The sequence below is a fragment of the Zonotrichia leucophrys genome, chromosome 1A (genome assembly GCF_028769735.1).
Source record: "Zonotrichia leucophrys gambelii isolate GWCS_2022_RI chromosome 1A, RI_Zleu_2.0, whole genome shotgun sequence".
NCBI classification, from domain to species: Eukaryota; Metazoa; Chordata; class Aves; order Passeriformes; family Passerellidae; genus Zonotrichia; species Zonotrichia leucophrys.
In genome coordinates this window covers 44,365,829-44,385,150 of record NC_088170.1, presented here as the reverse complement: position 1 = coordinate 44,385,150, position 19,322 = coordinate 44,365,829, and the positions used below count along the sequence as shown (strand labels likewise).

Below are 19,322 nucleotides of genomic sequence, written 5' to 3'. Positions count from 1 at the left end.
GGTTTTTGAATGAATCACCAGTATGTAACTCCTCACTGTGGGCTGGAAATCAGTCTCAACTGAGTTTATGTCTCTGATCTCTTTGTAGAAGATCATCTCAGTTTTCTTTGTTCTGTACAAAATGCAGTTCTTTAAATCATTTTCTCTGCCCACCATTTGTTTTCCCTCTCTCTTGAATAATTTCACATAATGTCTCCATGTCTTTTGCTAACAATTTCAAGCTGCTTTTACAGTCAAGTGAAGTGTAGTATTTTTGTATTGCTCCTTCAGCCACTCTCCCCCTGTGGACTCCTTCATTATGTATTTGTGTGATTCTTTCAGTACAGCCTGCTATGCAGAACCACTCTTTTGTCCTCTTTTAAGTTCACTGGGAACAATGCTGATTCTTTGCATGACTAGACTAGAGAAAATTATTATTATCACTGTGCAAAAATTCCTGAAAATGCCTTTGCTTTGTAGATGTCATGCTATATGCTCATCAGTGACATAATTTTTTGCATTTCTTCTTTGGCTTTTGTATTTCTTATACTACAGAAATGCTCTTGCAATTGATCTAAATAATCCCAGAAGTGACTGATGCACATTTCTCACTGCCAGAAATGGAATTCTCTCCTACTGTTATACTTATAACTAGAATTTCATACTACAAATGTTTAAAAGGCAAAGGAATGTAAACCACTTTTCTGTGTCTGACAGGCTCTGACAGAATCTATTGCCTTTGTCCTTCATTTTTTTTCTTTTGTGGGTGTGGGTTTTATCCTTTAAATTAACTTTTCTCTTTATATATGCATTTTAACTTAAATTTCTATGATATATTATTTTGTGGGGTTTTTTTTCCCATTTGACACTAGTCTTCATTTATGCTTGGCACTCAACGCAACGTTTTTTCCTGAGTATCGGGTGAATTCCATGAAAATTCCTAAACTTTAGTCACTTTGGGAATTATTTGATTTATTGTTCTTCTGGACAAAATCTTGAGAAAGAGTACAATTTCATTGTTAAAATACCTTCCAATCTCAAGTCCTGTCTTATTAAATTCTATTGATTCTGCAGCCTGGCTATAACTGTTATTTGTAGGAACTGTGTTCCTGAAAGGCTGAAAAATTAAATAAAACTCTACCAAAAGACTACAGTAAAAAAGCACTGGAATTAATTTGAGAATAGAAGAAAATTTAGCTTCAAGCCTAAGCCTCTTTCTCAACAATTGGCAAATGCTTTTATATGGTGCTTTTATGCTTTTATATTTTATACAACATGAATGAAACCATACTTGGAAATGCCAGCTGAATTTTCCCTGATGTCAGGGCAGGAATGAAATAGCTTAATTAAGGTAGATGAATAAGAGTGGGTCTGTATAAAACCTGTAGCTTACTAGCAATCCATTCCCATGTATTTTAGAGTGATGCTTTTGCCAGCAGTGCTGCACAGTGTGGGGCATGGTTACAGACGAGAGAGCACAGTACTCTGCTCTCCAGTGCAGAGTTTCCTGCCTGCTCCTCTCCCCTCCTCTTTCCCAACTGGCGCTTGCACATGCTGGGAGCTTCTGCCAGCTGACAATTACACATTTGCCATTTGTGAGCAGTGCTGGGAAACATACTGAAGAACTGAGAGGTTAATTATAATTAGAGGTGTGGTGATTGGGGAGACAAAAGAGTCTGAGTGGATTGACTACAAGCTTTAAATGTCGTAACCAATTCACCTCCAAGTTTTCATCACCTCAGGATCCATCAGCCTTCTTTTATGTGCTTCTGTGTGTAGTCATGTTGCAAATATGGCACATTTAACAGACTTAAGTAAAGCTTGGCAGGCCTGATGGCAAATGAGATCAAGCAATTATGCAAAAGAATTGCAAAAATAATAACTTTGCAAAGAAGCACACTACTGAACAAATTTCCTGGTGAACCTTATTTAATAGTTAAAACTCACAGAATTTAAATCTGACCAAATACTACATGTGGGTAAATCTGTACATACAGCTATTGGTAAGAATCAGATATGAGTACATTTGATAAATATAAGCATAAATTAGTCACTTGAGAGAAATTTGAAGTAAGATGGCAAGGAAATTATGGTAACTTTCAGAGGAAACTTGATTGTTTGATCATAGGAACACATGATCAATCATATGAACAGAAAGACTTTTACCAGATACTTTAAAATAGCAGGCAGCTCTTGAATGAGAGCAGAAACTGGAAATTGGGCATGGAAGAATACCCCACAAGATAAGATCTAGTGATTATTGAATTTTCCTCATAATTCAGAAACTCTCCATAATCTGGAGTCTTTCACAGAAGATGAGACAGTTTCCTTCATCCCCAAGTGCTCGAGCATGAGAAGGAAGAAATTAGGGGCAATGCTATGGCATCTGTTTGCAGGAGTACAAAAGATTATTGCTAACAGTTTGTTCTGTCCTTAATATTGGGACAAATATTGCTTGTATGGTTGGGCTGCTAATTCCCATTCCCATTTGGGCTTCCATTCCATGGAAGACCAAAATTCAGGACAATATGACTTTGAGAAAATGCAATTTAATGTAACAAAACAAAGTCATATTTCAAATACAAACCACTTGTTTTCTTGGCACAGCACAAACACTGAGATTGTTATTGAAATAAACACCTGTTCTTATGTCTAAATCAGGAAGGAAGTTTATACATCCTGTCTGCAATCTCAGACTCTGCACCCTCCTAAATTTAGAGACTGCTTTTCTTTCCTCGTGCTACCTCGACAAGTGGCACAGAGAAACAGAATCTAATACCCTTGCATTACCATGTTGTGTATTTTGATACACGCTAGATTTCCCATAGACAGCTCTGGCTTTGGTATTTCTTAGGATGGTTGTTGCGACTTAGAGACCTAGATGGCTCTTTTTTTTTTTTTTTTAATGTAGTGCTTTCTCAATTATTTTGTTCAGGTGATTTTAACAAGAAATTAATCCATTCTTTATTATTTAAATAATATATTCCTTATTATTTTGGTTGGTGATAAAAAATTATTCTGTAAAACATTGTAATAATCAGAAAACATTATCATAAGAATCGATGAAATTTGCCTAACTTAGGTATTAAAAAAATACTCAGAAACTATAGTTTTCTAGACATGGTACTCATATTATTTCATCTGTTCTAGGGGCCCAAGTAAGCCATTTTCTCTGTGCATATAACTTTGAACTTTTTCCAGCTGGCCATATGGACAAAGCCAGCCTGATAGAAGAAGAAGAATTTAAGTGGATAGATAAATTCTGTGTAGCCTCTTTTGCCTTGATAACAGGCTTTTGCTCATTTTATTTTCTTGTGTAGATGAAGGCATTGGAATTCTGTAATTTGTCTTTACTGAGACTAGATTTTTACCTCTGATGTTTCATGGTCCTTTGGGAAGCATTTTTAATGTTCCTAATAGAAAAGCTATTTTTAGTAGGATAGAAAAATCAGTGGCAAAGTGAAGCATTTTCAGTTAAAGCTAATTTCATACCTCTGAGGAGCATCATCTTTGTATCTGCTGTATACAGAATTAGAACTATTAAAATCTATTTTTTCATTAGTCTTAGGAAAGCAGAGACACTGAGCTATATGTTCATTTGTAGCAAGCGTTACTAGCTTGTTACAAAGAATGAAGGTATGAGCAGAGAAGTGGCAAAGAACGAAGGTATGAGCAGAGAAGTGGCTAATTTCAGAATGCTGAAGAGAGAAGCTCTTCTTTTCACAGATGTGGGCATTCTGCATGTGTGTGAGAAGTGCTGTGTCTGACTGGAATGGCAGCAGGGAGACACGGTGCCCTACAATGGGCAGCTCCTTGCATTCCAGTCCTTCGTGTCCTTCACTCCAGAGTACTCTGATATTTGCTTTCCAATATCAGATATCTAGTTTTCCAGCGTCTAAAGGTGCCATGAATGCATAATATTAACAAAAGCTGATTTCAGGAATGTCCTGTGAAAGCAAAGCTGCCAGTACATACATACTTCAGTTTGTTTTCAAATACATGTGTATCACTTAGCTGTTTCTTGTTATTTTAACATGTAAAACTATTTGAAACCTGCATGATCTTAGAATGTGCATGTGTTATTTATTTAACAGGTAAGGTTTTACTGTATTAGTTAATTGCTACTTTTTGATGCAAAATGTTTTTACTCTTTATTTTTTCTTTCCTACTATCTCTGATGGTGAAGGATATTCAGAAATCCTTTTTGCAACTTCCCCAGTCATGCATACTGTCCGTCCAACATTCTATAAGGGTATTGTCTTCCTTTTTTATCGCTATCCATGCAATAGAGCCAAAATCCTGTAAGGGCTTGCACTTGGGGCATTTGCAGTCCATTCACTGCCACATGCCATAAAGGGAGGAGCTTACCACCTTCATGCCTCCCTTCTGTCCTACCATTTCCCATTACCCTGACACTGTTCTCATCTCTTTCCAGCTGTCTGCATTTTACTTCCAGATGAATAGAAAAAATGTTTTTTGGAATTTTGGCAGTTAGGTACTTTTTAAGTATTTGGCAGTTTTTATGGTACAGAGCATGCTCAGTAAAGTACATACATTTTACTTTCTAATTTCTTAGTGTAGTAACTTCCTGGGATTAAATTTCAAAATACATTACTTTAATCACTAATTTCCAGTAATGGAACCAATGAAAAATGTGCTATACTTTCCTTCTATATGGTCTAAATTAACATAGTAACTTCTTTTAATACTTTTTTTAAATGTATGAAGTCACAACTGCATATTCTGCTTTGTTTTTCTGTTGTGTATTTAGTTCAACCACTTTATCCAAGGATCAGAAATGTTACAACAGCTGCTGCTGAGACCTATGCCAATATCAGTTGGGAGTATGAGGGACCAGATCATGCGAACTTTTATGTTGAATATGGTGTAGCAGGCAGTAAGAAGTCATTTCATTAAATTCTGATAAAGTTTTGAGATGTATTTTGGATTTTTATAGTAAATGGGGTCTTAAATTGACCCAGTGTTAATGATAGCTCTTAAATGTCTTAAATTATTTTATAATTTGATCAGGAAGATCAAATAATTTTCATTTGAATAAACATCAATGCTTAGCATGTTTTTGATGAATAGATAAACATGAACCTTTGTTCCTTTGTATTATTTTATAAATTCTTTTGAACGCGAACTTCTAAAAACATAGTTTGCATGAAGTTGTTTATCATGGAGCGATTACATGTGTAAAAATATGATTACTTGCATTAAAGTAGGATACAAGGATTTTCCTAAACTATGCCTAATTCAGGGAAAAAAAGATTAAATAAGATATCCTTTGTTAAATGAAACCTTAAAATAAGATATGAAACAATTTATGTGCCCTTATTGCCTAAAACCATGTTTAAAACTTTGATAATACTGGTAATAATTAGAACAGAGTTAGCTAATAAAAGCAAGATACTTCTTTTCAAATGCCCCATCCTTCTAAAGTTATGTCAAAAGGTGACTAATCTGAAAATTGGAATACAAATGCATTTTTCTGGATATTAGCCAAGAAATGATTGTCCTAGAAAAAAGATACAGAGGAGTTTCAGATTTTGAAGTAGAACTTCTTGACCAAAATAAATATGGGCTGAAACTGCAAGTGTCATTTAATAAAATGTCTAAAATCTATTTTAATGTATCTCATAATTACAGGTTCAATAAGCATTTTAAAAATAAATTAAAATTGTATTTCTTTAGTACAATGGAACAAATGTTTAAAATAGTTTCATAATTACTGTACAACGAATTCTTTAATATGTTGCATGCAATTTATTACTCATAATTTTTTATAATTATTTTTGAGACAACAGCTATTTGTCTCAGATGATCCATAGATTAGTCAAGTAACTGTCAGTAGTATTTTGTCTAGAAACTTTCAGTAACACAGATAAAATTAAAATACCAATTTGTTGTTTTCCTAAAATTTTTATAGGCAAAGAAGATTGGAAAAAAGAAATTGTAAATGGTTCTCGAAGCTTCTTTGTCTTAAAGGGTTTAACACCAGGAACAGCATATAAAGTCCGGGTTGGTGCTGAGGGCCTGTCTGGTTTTAGGAGTTCAGAGGATGTGTTTGAGACAGGTCCAGGTGAGGCACACTGTACCGCAGTACATTTCTGTATCCTAGCCAGAATCGTGTTAGACCAATGCTGAAATGCTGAACTGCTTCTAGCCAAGAGATGTTGCAGCTAGAATCTTTGCATGTTCCTTTCACAGAGCAATGTTAAATCATTTTATAAATGCCTAAATAATGCCAGTTTATTTATATTTGAATTATGAATGTTACTATCCCTTCAAATCACTCTACTTGACTGATGTTTGTACTAGGGGCAATATATGCCCTGTTCACACTCCATCTGTGTGCTGTGCACTGAAGATGACCTATTTCTAATATTTCCAGTTAGTATAATTACAGGGCTGTATTTAAATAATGCTGCTTTTTATAGGGCTAAAATATTTGCATAATCAGAAAATGCAGATTCGATTTGATGTCTCATGTAATCTATTTATACCAGTGTTAAGACATTCCTACTTGTAAATCTCTTTTCCTGCCATATACTAGTTTAATATGGATTTTGATGTCACACATATATCCCAGGAATTAGTAAGGCTGTTTAAGTTTCTTATGTTCATACTGCAGTCCTATTTCTTTGTAAGCAAATCAGCAATGCCTGCCAGTTGCACTCAGGAAAAAAGTTCAATTGGAAGGTTCTTTGATGTTGTGCTGAATATTGTGTTGCCATCACATGCCATGCCATCATCATGTTCTTGATGAGCTGTTATTATTTTTGTTTTTGCCAGCCACTTCTGCTCATTCTAAGCATTTTAGCCAGTGCATAGTTAGCAGCAGTAGCCCCACCAACTCCAGAATGTTATGTTATAAGAAAGTATTTTAAATATGAAAGTACACTTGAACATTATGTTATATTTATCAGGCAACAATATAGATAATGGGTATGCCAGTTTGAAAGTGAGCACTTTCTAAAATCATCCTTTTTTCCTTTGATTTGTTCAATTTCTGTTCACAGTTTATAATGTTGCAGGAAGGTTTGAAAACATAGCACTGAATAACAGTGCCAGGCAAATATGTACAGGCTGAATACAGAGCCAGGAACAGCTAGTGGTGCAAAAGCCTACCTGTGAAATGCTATGCATATACACATCTGAAGCCTAATGGAGCAGAAAACAAGGATCAAGACTGTAATATAATTCAAAACAAGTTGCATGGAAAGCTTCCCAAAAGCATCTCCCTTCATAAAAAGCACTGAGCCAGTAGATAAGGATTCCTGTACTTACCCAGTCATGTTAACTCATGCCCTTGTGTAGTTAAGGAAGAAGGGACTTGAGACACTCCATTCTCCTTTCTAGTGGCAAGTTGCAATGTCCAGCATGAAATTTTAAACAGCCTGTTTCTTACAGAAAAATCTTCTGTCACACTGTCTTCGGTCTTGGTCAAAGCTTTTAAACATTGCAAAAAGATGGAGTGGACAAAGAGGCAAACACTGGAGTATGTCCCTATTAGGAATAAAACTGATATTTCAAATATGAGGCTTTTCCCACATATTTTTCTCTGACAAGCATTCCTATAGAGCATCTTCATAGTGTGCAGGTTTATCCTTTTGGGCATTCCTGGTACAGTGTTCTGCATTGACTCCTGCATTTGTGGTTTGCCAAGATGCAAGGTTGTCCTGCCTGAAGCAAATAATTTGCTTACCATAGGCAGGAAATGTGCCATTTTTAAAGATGCACAGATATCTAGAAACCCTTTCATACTGGAAATGCAGTAAGTTAATACAGGAAGCTGCATAAGTAAGTTTTTATCTTCCATCTATCTTGCATATTTTTATGCATGAGTTTTTGGCTTGATTCTATTTCTTACTACATTTGAATTTGAATTGTGCTTTTGCATTTTGTTACAGTATGTATTATACAACATCTGATGTCCTATTATGAATGCAGATGCACAAAACTCAAAATAATTTTAACCTTAAGATGAAAACAAAATTTTCTTTTATTTTCATTTGTAGTTCAGAGGAAGATTCCTTTTGTGATTTTAATTGCCACTTTTTAATATTTTATGTGTATGTATTTACGTACGTTTATATGTGGCACAAAGAGTATAAATATTTAGGTATATAAACTATATATGAGATGTGGAGACTTCGATGCAAAAATAGTTTCAATTCTTGTGCATATAAGAGTCACTTTCTAAAATATCAGAAAATATTAAAAGGGACTGAGAAATCTTCTGACTGTATCTCCAAAATAACCCAACACATTAACTCACTGAATTATTTAGATGAAAATCAAGTCATAGTCCAGTGAGACCAAAAATAAACATTTAAAGAAAAAGGTAATTTTAGCATAGTACTTCTAAAGTGGAATACACACTGGTCTTCTGTATGGAGTGGATTGGAGATACTGTACATCAGAAGAACTTTGTGTTTCCATAGAATCCGTCAGGAATGTGAGACCATTGCTGTTTTTCTAACATACCTGTCTCACACTCCTTAACTAGAAAATGACACTGAGACATTGACTTGAATTCTGTCAGTTGAGCAGCTCTTCACAGAGTTTCAAACTCTTGGGTTTTGGGTCTGGAGAAGAAGTTGAAGAATGAATAAGACAGGTTTGGATAGATGTTCATCTTCCTCCACTTCATTATTTTTTTGTTTGGAGCATGTATCCCTAACTCCTCTCACGCTTCCACTTTCTCCCAGCAGCTAATCCTAAATCAGGTTGCCTGTAGTGTATTTCCAGCAATAGAGGACAAAATTAGCTTCACCAGAATAATCCTCCTACTGTGTTGGAGACCAGGAGATCCAGACCTTAGACCACATAGTTAATTCTGTTCTTCTTACTGCCTGTAGTGTTTTCTTTGTAGTTTGCTTATTATTTACATTATCTTCCAACTAGAGTCAGCATTGGGAGAGAAATAGTGCCAAGGGAAGGCTTCCCACCTCACTAATGCTAAATCATGGCAATCATGATAAATTAATTGTAGGATGAGGTATGGGTTTGAGGAAAGAAAGAAAACCTGATGTTTAATAAAGTTTTAAAGGATGTTTCATTGTTGATATTTAGTTGAAATTTAATGTTAGGGCTCTTGAATGATCCATCTGTTTCCCCATTTCAGAATGATGGAAATACATTAACTTATCAGTATTGGCTTTTTATTCATCTTGAGAATGCAACTGACATATTTGTGTAAACTACAACTTGCAACTTTATTTCAGGAGTTTAATTAATTCAAAATGGTTGAGAATAGTTTTGAGATTTGTGTAAAGTAATGTAGCATGTACAGAGATTTTGCAAAGTAGTTGCTAAGCTTAAATGCTAGCAGACACTTTATATACTGAAAACTAACTTCTATGCATAGGTACTTGGAAATATTCTGAATAATGAAAATACAAAATACAGAATAGCTGTTTTTCTTAATGCTATCTGTTTTTCACAGTGAATGTTATTCTTTAATGAACATTGTATTTTCTATTATTTATCTGAATTAGCATAGCATTTAAATGCAGCAAAACACATTTTTTCTTCTTTTATCTCTAGCAATGGCAAGCCGGCAGGTAGACATCGCTACTCAAGGATGGTTCATTGGTCTCATGTGTGCCGTTGCTCTTCTGATCTTGATTTTACTGATTGTTTGCTTCATAAGGAGGAATAAGGGTGGCAAGTATCCAGGTATGCTGTGTAACCAGGGTAGTAAAATTCATCTGCTGGTAACCCATTAAGACAGATCTCAGGCTTACTGGAAAATTACATTTGCTGCTGATTTACATTTACACTGTGTATATGGCAAATTGTTGGGCTTAGCAGGAGCCATCTGCCTTTTGGGAGGAAACCTACATCTATTTCAGCATAGGAGAAGGACCTTCTTCATTCCCAGAGGGTCCTGTCAGTGCATGTCCTCTCTAGAGAGGTTGAGCTTTGTTTGGAACATCACCACCACTGCACATTGCACTTTCTGAAGTCCAATGCAGATGAGTTTAATCCATTAACATGATGAGAGTTACAATTTTTTTGGTCAGAAAGTCCAAATCATAGCTACTGGTTACTTTAAAGTATGGGGAATGCATGCTGTAGGACAAATCTCTTCATATGTTATATTGTTTCCATTACCTTGAGTTCCTTCTCAGAATCTGTGTCATCTTCAGCCTCTGCAGTTTTTCAGCTAAGTGCAAAGTTACCATTATTCAGTTAGACTGGGATTTTTTTTCTATATTTTTTTCGTTCTAAGAGGAGGTGTAAAATAAATGGTTTTTTATAGTATGTTTAGGAATTGCCAAGTATGTTTAAAATTTTTCATTAAAAATTGGAACTAGACAATGTATGTCTTCTATCAAAACACTCATCCCTCCTGCTGTACATTACAAAAGGCATATATAATGTGTGTGTATGTATGTATGTGGACATACAGGTATCATATATATCTTTCCCTAGTGTTATATTTCTTTCTATGGAGTAGCTCCATAGACCAAAGCTCTCTTGAAAAGGATAGTGAGAACCACTGTAGCTTGCACAGTACTGCTGGATAGGATCTCAGAGCAGCTGTTGAGGTATGAGTGACTGTGAATGAACTTCAAGTGAGCATCCAAGGATAATCTGATTTTTCATTCTCCTATTCTAGCTGCAATAGAAAGTACAGTTGCTAAGTTTCATGTAAAATCTTGATTTAATGAAAAAATTATTTTCTCCTAGGGTTTGGGAATAAATATCTAGACTCTAGAATGCTTATTTAAATTCAACTCAAACTTCTTGAAGTCCATACTGTTAATTTGGGCATGAAAAAGATGGATGCATTTAGAAAAGTATAAAAGAAAAATCCACACTTTATTTTCTTCTGCTTATTTTGATCAGTGCACTTTTAAAAACTTTGTGTCAGGGAACACCAAGAACTTCAGCTCCTCAGAGAGAAATCAGCTGGAATAGAATAGCAGATTATTTTTATGAGAAAAATCATGTTATTAAGTACAAGAATTCTATTCTGTTAGATTGTTTTACAGAGAGAACAAAGATCTGTAGTGACAGCAAAAATTAGCTAAGATAAGTTTCTGTTCCAGCTGCCTATGCCTATGAAGAAAACAGATGATTAGGGAACGCATAGTGTTACACAGAGTTATATGACAGGCTGAAGACATCCTCTTAGGTTTTTTTTTTTTTCATAATATTTTGATTTTTTTAAAGAGAAATGACATAACAGAGGATATAAAAAAATGATTCAGGTGACTGAAACAAGTGATGGAACTGAAAAGAGTAGGGAGGACATGGAGTGAACCACCATCCAGAGGAGGGTAAAACATAGATTTTGACTAAAAGTGTGGAGGGCAGTTGGATGGTAAGGTTGTAATTACTTTGTGGATCCTTGATATTCTGTCTTTTTTGCTGCTTCTGCAGAATTATTACTTGCAAGGTGTATGTTTCTTCATGCACAGGTACCTATGCATATACACACACATATATAAAGGTGGACCTGGACTGTTTTTAAGATTCCCAGAATCAGTATGTACCAGTGTTTATAGCAGTGACTCTGTATTTCTTAGGTCATTGCAAATGTACTGTTCCACAGGTAGTGACAAATGGAAAGCACTAAATTATGACATCTATGAAAATTTAAGTTATTAACTCTTTTTCATCATAATTTTTTGCATGTCATCCTGAGGTTGCCTGTAGAAAGTACTTCATTACTTCAGTATGAAATTATATCAGCCTGATACATCTCAAGGCCTTATGTGTTATGTGTCCTGCAGTTAAGGACTTAGTAAATACTGTCAGGAATGATTAATATCCTCTTAAATAATGGCACATAAATCAGTGATGTAAAAATAAAGTGTGGAAATTACCAGAGTAAAAGACAAGAGATTGTGTATTGGATTATATAATTGTATCTGCTAGACAAGGGAAAGATTTGAATAGATGCCAGAAAAACAAAAAGGAAAAGTCAAAGGGCAGAACCATAAATAGATTTCTTAAAGTCAGTATATTGTTTTATCCTGTGAACAATCTTAACTTATAGGAATACATGTCACCTGTAAATACCTGACTCCTCAGGTGCTTGTGGGTTTCTGTGTCAATGTGCTACATTTATTATGTTATAGGGACAAGTTATATGCCTAGATTTATTCCCACCAGTGAACAAGGATTAAACCTAAAATCAGAATGTGCGAGAAATACAATTGTGTAAAATTTAGGTTCCAGTGTATGTGACTTTGTGTTGGGTTCGATCATGTTGTAGAAAAAAAGAAAGAAACCACAAAGAAGCCTAGTATTTTGAGAATTATTAATAATGAAAAAAAATCTAAAATTGGAGGTTTACTACATGAAATTAAAGCAGAAAATGTACAAACTGACAGTGAACAAAAGTGAATCTGATTCAGTTTTATCAATCAGTATGAGAAAAATATCAAGAAGAAATAGAGAGTATTGTTAAGCAGAACTAAATAATTCAAATTTGATTAAGCAATAACTCTATTAATAATCTAACTAAATATGTTATTTTAGTAGGATTTTTAACAATTTTCTCTCTTTAGTGCTAGAAATAAAAGAGAGAAAGTTCTGCTAATGCAAAATGGCATACAGTCATACTTGAATGGAAATAAAATCCTATAACTAATTAACAGATCTTTTTCTTAAAAAAAAAAGTAATAGCCTAAGGCCCCATTTAAAAAATAGTTTTTATTCAAAAGACATTCCTGCCAAATGTTATCAGTTTTAGAAATTAAGGTCTTACACTTTCTCATCTTGCAGTTTCATGATAAAAATTATTATTTCAAATATTTTAGTGAAGGAAAAGGAGGATGCACATGCTGATCCAGAAATACAACCTATGAAGGAAGATGATGGAACATTTGGTGAATACAGGTGAGCAGCTGATGTGGTTTGTCATGTTCACTGTTGATGTCACACATGTACTGTATATAGTATCACACTTATTAATTTAAGACTAACTTTTTTTTCCATTAAAAGATTTTGTATCCTGTATTATTTAGAACTAAAAATAACATTTCAACCACAACATTAGAAAAAAAAAATTATCCAAGCTTAGTATAAGCCATTTGCTAATTCAAGGTGAAAACCACATTCAAACACAATTGTATGCGTTTGAAAGTCAAAGTGTGGAATCTTTATTTACAAAGCCATCTTTCAGAGAGTTCAAATACCAGATACAGTGCCCTTTCAGTTAGGGCACTATGTTGAGCATTTCAGTTTTTGAAAATAAATTTCTAACTGAACTCTAACAAAGACAATCTGGTGTTGACTGGAAAACAAATGTGTTTAAAATCGCTGTCAGTACTAACATCTAATCCAATAACAAAGAAGTGATGTTATACACAGAGGTGAAGGAGTGTCCTACAAAGAAAGCAAATGTCCCTTTCATGTATTTCAGTACAAGATATGTAGCAAGCAGCTTCAAAGCATGCAGCACAGCTCTTATTCTTACACTCTTCTTTATACTAGCCAAATCTGGCATTACCAAAAGCATGCCTTGGCAAGACTATTCATACAACAATTATGAATATAGCTTATTAAAAAGCAGTTTATTTGTTTTTTGATTAGTACAAAAAATAATCTTACTGTTTTCTAAATAGGTCAATAAGATTATATTTCACGTGGGTATGAAATAGATTTTGTGGTACATTCCTGTGTCAAAAGCAGCGTAGAAGTTCTTTATTACTGCAAAGATTTGGCATTTAAAAATGTACATAGAAAAAGCAGATTTTTTTTCAAGAAGGATCTACTTTGTTGCCATAGCTTCTTCACAGAAGGAGAAGTTACATCCTGATCTGACACGACTAGATGTACAGTTCTGAATGCTAAGGAGCAGTTTCTGTTTATTCTTCTCTGATTAAAAACAGTATACTCCATTCTTAGGTTCATGAGATCAGTATAGTATTCCATTACAGCTGTAAGTTCATATGAATTACCTAAATTCAACAGATAAAAAGGGAAGTATGGAGCAATCTTTGGAAGGAGAGTTTAAGAAGTATACTGTGTAAGTTTTTCTGGGAAGCCTAGTTTGCATGCTCCTTTTTTGCTCCACTGGTTCTTGAAACTTGGAACTTCCAGCAGCAGAAACTGACCTTTGTACAGAATTGTACAAATGATGTGACCTCAATGCATGTTTTCTCAGGCCTGGAATAAGTATTCAAGCCTGCTTTCATGTGTGACCTGTAGCAAGGTTTGAATTTATGTCTCCATGTTTAGTGGTTTGAGTTAATCTGAAGAATGATCTAGAGCTTTATTAAATATTTTTATAATGCATTCATTCACTCATGTCTAGTGAATATGGGCAGATGCATGCCAAGCTTTCACACTTATTCAATGGGAGAGTTCTATGTACCCTGCAAAACCTCCTTTTAAAACTGTATTTCTGTGTAATTAGTCTATATTGGGCTTTCCTCTTTTTTCCTTAGAGACAGGGCAGGAGCAGCAACCAGTCAGATTACAGAAGATACCTTGTCATCCTCTCTGCAGCCCAGCATCACTGCAGTCACTCAGTTCCCAGTTTGTCTGCCTCACATGATGCGGTGCTTCTTTGAGGAAAAAGGGTATAGGGTTTCCCTTGGAAAAAAATGTAATTTTTGAAGGATCTAGGAATTCGAGTATTTTGAACTTTTTTCATCACTTCAGGTCCATGTCTGCTTGGACAGGAAAGAAACTGGACAAGGAAAAGAGAACAAAAGGTAGCTGTGCCAATTCTGCTGAAGCAAACCCTGTCTTTACCAAAGCAAAGTCTGTGAGATCTGACAGACCCAACTTCTTCAGAAGGTCAGGGGATCAATACTCCAGCACCAGATCAGAGACCTCCTACACCAGGAGGAGGGCTAGGCAGTCTTCAGAGCTTACAAGGGTTAGTTCTGTCTCTGCTTCCCTCTGCCAAGAGGAAAAGAGGTCAGACAAATGGAAGTACAGGCATGGCTCTAGACATCATGCTTCTGAGCAACACATAATGGGGTCGGAGGAGGGCTCAGATTCTCAGTCAGGACAGCCATCCCCTTTCCAGACACCCCTCAGCTGCAACTCAGTTGGTGGCTTACTGGCAAGGCAGCATTCTTCTCTCCAGCACTGGTGCAGCCAGACCCCAGACTGCAGCTCAGACTCAGACGACACACAGAGCTCCTGCCACAGGAAGGTAAGACCTTCTACTGCTACTCACTTCTCCGAATCTGAAAAGAATTCACTAATGAAGTCTGTAATCTTGCCTGAGCTGGCCACTGTCTTAAAGGATGCTTTGACAGCAGCCAGACAAAGCATAACATCTGTGGCACAGGCTAGGACCCATTCAGTGAAGCATCCCAGGATACCAATTGCAGAAGTTCCACTGGTTCCTTTAGAAGCATCTGGGAGCAGTTCCCAGATTTCTGAGTTTGATCATATGGACAGCTTAAAATATCAAACAGCTCCTGGGAAGGAGAAACCTGAGGCTGACAAGGCCTTGGAGGTTGAATCAGCCCCTGAAGATGGGGAGGTGGCATCTGAGTCCCCTACAGAAGATCCAGAAGGACCAGATCCTCTGCGTAAATTTGACATGGAGAATCAGAATTACCTTTTTGAACACATAAAGAGGGTGCTAATGTTAAAATCTTCCAAATCTGAATGTGCCTCTGAAGAACTATTTATTCCCTCTGAAGAAGGCAAGGTAGATAATGCACTTCCTATCCATTCTGCTGTGGAAGATCTTGTCTGCAGGATTTGGGGAAATCCCGAAGGCAAGCATGAAACCCCACCAGTCCTACATAAGCTCTATCCTTTTCCAGTGGATAAAGCTGCTTTGTGGGGGACCTTGCCTGAGGTGGACAGAGTATTGGTTACTGGTAATTCTGTACTGTCAGTGCCTGATAATAGAGATGCTCTCCCTAAAGATCCTACTGACAGAAAGATTGAGGAAGCAATTAAAAGATCTTTTAAGCTAGTTGCAGCCCAACTTGGAGTATCTATCTACTGCACTTATGCTTCTAAAGCTTTACTAATATGGTTAGAGGAAGAACGAGCTAGATTCAAAAAGAAATGGGTCCCATCTGGTGCCATGCAGAGAAAACGCAGGCTGTGTAAAATTGCAGCTAATTTTATCCACGATGCAGCTGAGGATTCTCTCAGACTCACTGTTAAAAATGTGGCATGCCTCACTGTAGCCTGGAGAGCTCTCTGGCTGCGTCCTTGGAGCTCATCACTAGATCTGAAATGTAAACTGCTGTCCTTGCCATACACAGGGGGCAAGCTGTTTGGTGAATCCTTAGTCCAGATCATGAAGGATGTCTCAGAACACAAGCACTACTTACGTCAGAGGAAAAAAAAGAGCTCGGCTGGAAGCTCTTCCTGTTCTCCTCACAAGGGTGTGAGTTCCTTGCGTTCTCCTCCAAAGTTCAAAGGAGGGAAGGGGAAGTATAAGGTCTCACAGTCATTTCATGCCAAGTACGAAAAGACATCTCACTTTCAGAGAGATATCAGACCATCAAGAGGAACTTTCTAAGAACATAGACTTGCTTCCTAGTTTCACAGGAGCCGAGAAGCATGGAAAGACATGAAAATGTTTCAGTATTTCTGGACAAATAAACCCAGTGCTTAGAAAATTAGTTGTTTCCAAGTAAGATTTAAATTATGAAGTTACTTAAATCTTAATGACTAATTAAGCTAGAGAAATCATAGCTCTCAAATCCCCTCTCTTTAGGGGAGGCTTTTTCCCCATTCCATTTCTAGGCTTCCTAGTGGTCTTGGGATGGTTTGGATTTGTTTGAAGTTTTGCACTTCTCAATGTCAACTAAGAGAATACTTTCTGTGTGAGAGCTGGCTGGTCTGCAGGACCAGACAACAATCAGACTTTTTTTGCCATATTGATCTAGTGAAGGAAATAATGCTTTAGGAAATGCAGGTGTTTCAGGAACTATGGAATGACTATGGATGCTATATTCCTGTGATTGGATGGATTCCTTCATTTTTACATAATAAGGGAAAACAGTGCCTCTGTAGCAATTTTCTCTGCACTCTCAGTGGTTTTCTGAGTTGTAGAAGACTGAGACAGTAAATTGTGGACAGTCATTGTCTACACCAAGAACCTGCAAGAAACAGAATAACTACCACAGATGTGTGTTGAGGTCAGTGTAGGTGTAAAAATCAGCCTAAATTTTCCTCTTGGTCCATAAATGGAGAGAAATTAAGGAGTTATGACAGCTACAGACCTGTGAGCTCATGGGTAGGAAGACTGGAAGCAAACAACTACAAGTGAAGGACGAAAGTCCAGTGGTCTGCAGAATGTTCTTAAGAAGATGAAACAGGATAAGGCAACTACAGTGATTGGATTGATAGTGTGGTAACACAGGAAACTTGCACATTTTTTTGCCTCTTTTCTTCAATATTTTGACACTGTTATTTTTCCTAGAAATTCTAGGATATGCTGTGAGACACTGTGGCAGAGTGTTCTGGGATTGCTAGATAATATATTACTCTTCCCTCTTCTGAGCTATCTAACAATGAAAATAAAGTTTGTAACCACAATTGTGGGGGTTTTCTCTTGTAGTTACTTAACTTGCAGCTTAGGTGTGTTTCCCTAGGGACCTAGCCATGATTTGTGCCTCAGAACTGTAATTCTAAGCTTGGTCCCTTCCAGAACAAGAGGTTATCTCAGTGGACTGCCTGAAGAACTGAACAGTCCAATTGGATTTGGCAGTAGTCTTACTGTATTCTAATTTAAACACATGTACTTTCTTTGACAATTCTTTTTTTAATTCTTGAATACTTGTGTGGTTAACAACTTTTTCAGCACATTGCTTTTTAAAGCCAGGGCTTTATCACCCTGTTTTTTCAGCTTCTGTCAGGATTGAAGATTGAGTATTACAGAGATGTTAATGAAAAACTACTCAGAAGTCTAATATAGGTGTGCTTAAATAAGAAATAGTAAAATGGTTTGAAGTCTGGATTGGCTGTAGTAATATTAGGACTCACAGTCCTAATAATTTAAGAGTGTCAGCAGAAACCTCTTAAGTATAGGGAAGATTCCCCTGGAGTATGCAGGGAAGCCATAGAGGAAGGAATTTCTGTGGCTTTACCTAATTGCTTTTACATAAACATTTCTGGGCTATTGACCTGAGGTCACAGTAAAAGGAATTTACTGCCAACAGTTTTCATCTTCTGCATCCACTTTCTGTGTCTCACAGCCCAGAATGTTTTTCCCACTTTGTTGCATGTTGCCTTTCACCTGACAGTTGTGCTGTGAGGAAAAGTAGTATATTGCTAACCATATATTGAGTCTTTTTGCATGTCTAAGAATGTGGCAAAGTTTAGTTGGGAACTAGTTGCCTGCTGGACTGCAGAGGCATCGTAAAAGTGTCTTCCCCATTCTGACTGGTTGCTGCATGTACCCATGTCTAAGGAAGAAAAATTGAAAAGTTGAAAGAAGAAAGGAGATTTCAAGGTACATATTTCTTTCAATAACTGATAAGCTTGTGAAGTGGAATTACTTTTTTTAAACAAATAAATTTGTACTTTGCACTAATATTATTGTTACCTTCATACTTCATATATCTCTTAATAATTAACTTCAAGTTTGAGATGTGTTTCATTAAACTAAGAAGAAAAAGAAACATTCATATAATAGCAATCATTAATGATTTATATTTAAATCATGCTTTTAGAATATGCTTTAATATTAAACACTTTTCTTACTGAAAAAAATGTGCATGGTACATATAAGTACTTATCAAAATGATTGGTACATGTGAATCTTCTTTGAGAAATTTGCATCCCTTAAAAATGCTAGTATGGAATTTATTTTTACAGCAAAAAATAGTAAAAGTATGGCTACACCTAACTTCCATGGCTCTAAAAAAAGCATACCCATTCTCACCTCATGTTTGGTTCCCATCAACTATTGTTTTCTGACTATTAATTATATGCACTGCATAAATGATGCTTTAAAAAACTTCTTCTTTACCACTGTAATTTTAGTCAACCCAATTTGCACTTTATTTTTTAATATCACAATATTACATTAGGTATGTAATTGAAGTCAGCAAGCAAAACCCCAAACAGAAACAGAAAGAAACTATGATTTATCCTGATTGCACTTTGGAATAGTTTTATGAACAGTTGCAAGCAAGATTGGCAAACCTTGTGGGTACAGTATCAAAATTTATGGCTTTACCATGTTTTGGCAATATAATATTATATATTCTACTGTCTAAAGTGTTCTATAGCTCTTCCTAATGTAATTCAGCAGTTTTTGTAGTTTGCTTCTTGGCAGGAAACAGATAATACATTCATTTTGCCAGACCACCAGAGCCCCTCCTCTGTTTTGAATCCCCAGGGTAGCAAAAGTCTTGTCCAAAACATTGATGTGTTCACTT

At 36.0% G+C, this 19,322-nt stretch overlaps 1 protein-coding gene across 39 annotated transcripts in view; it reads left to right on the top strand.

The window, feature by feature from the left end:
• The window catches only part of NRCAM (neuronal cell adhesion molecule), a 146,030-nt gene that overhangs the window by 121,343 nt on the left and 5,365 nt on the right, over positions 1 to 19,322 (top strand). For 10 of the 39 annotated variants that reach the window (XM_064702595.1, XM_064702600.1, XM_064702594.1 and 7 more), the window contains 6 exons: positions 4,166 to 4,231; positions 4,751 to 4,876; positions 5,912 to 6,064; positions 9,535 to 9,666; positions 12,765 to 12,843; positions 14,614 to 17,475. In XM_064702595.1, coding sequence (XP_064558665.1) covers positions 4,166 to 4,231; positions 4,751 to 4,876; positions 5,912 to 6,064; positions 9,535 to 9,666; positions 12,765 to 12,843; positions 14,614 to 16,453 — 2,396 coding nt within the window. In that variant the 3' untranslated portion in view covers positions 16,454 to 17,475. Of the gene's footprint in view, positions 1 to 4,165; positions 4,232 to 4,750; positions 4,877 to 5,911; positions 6,065 to 9,534; positions 9,667 to 12,764; positions 12,844 to 14,613; positions 17,476 to 19,322 lie in introns of those variants that run through there. The other 29 variants (XM_064702622.1, XM_064702620.1, XM_064702621.1 and 26 more) reach the window with 6 other exon arrangements.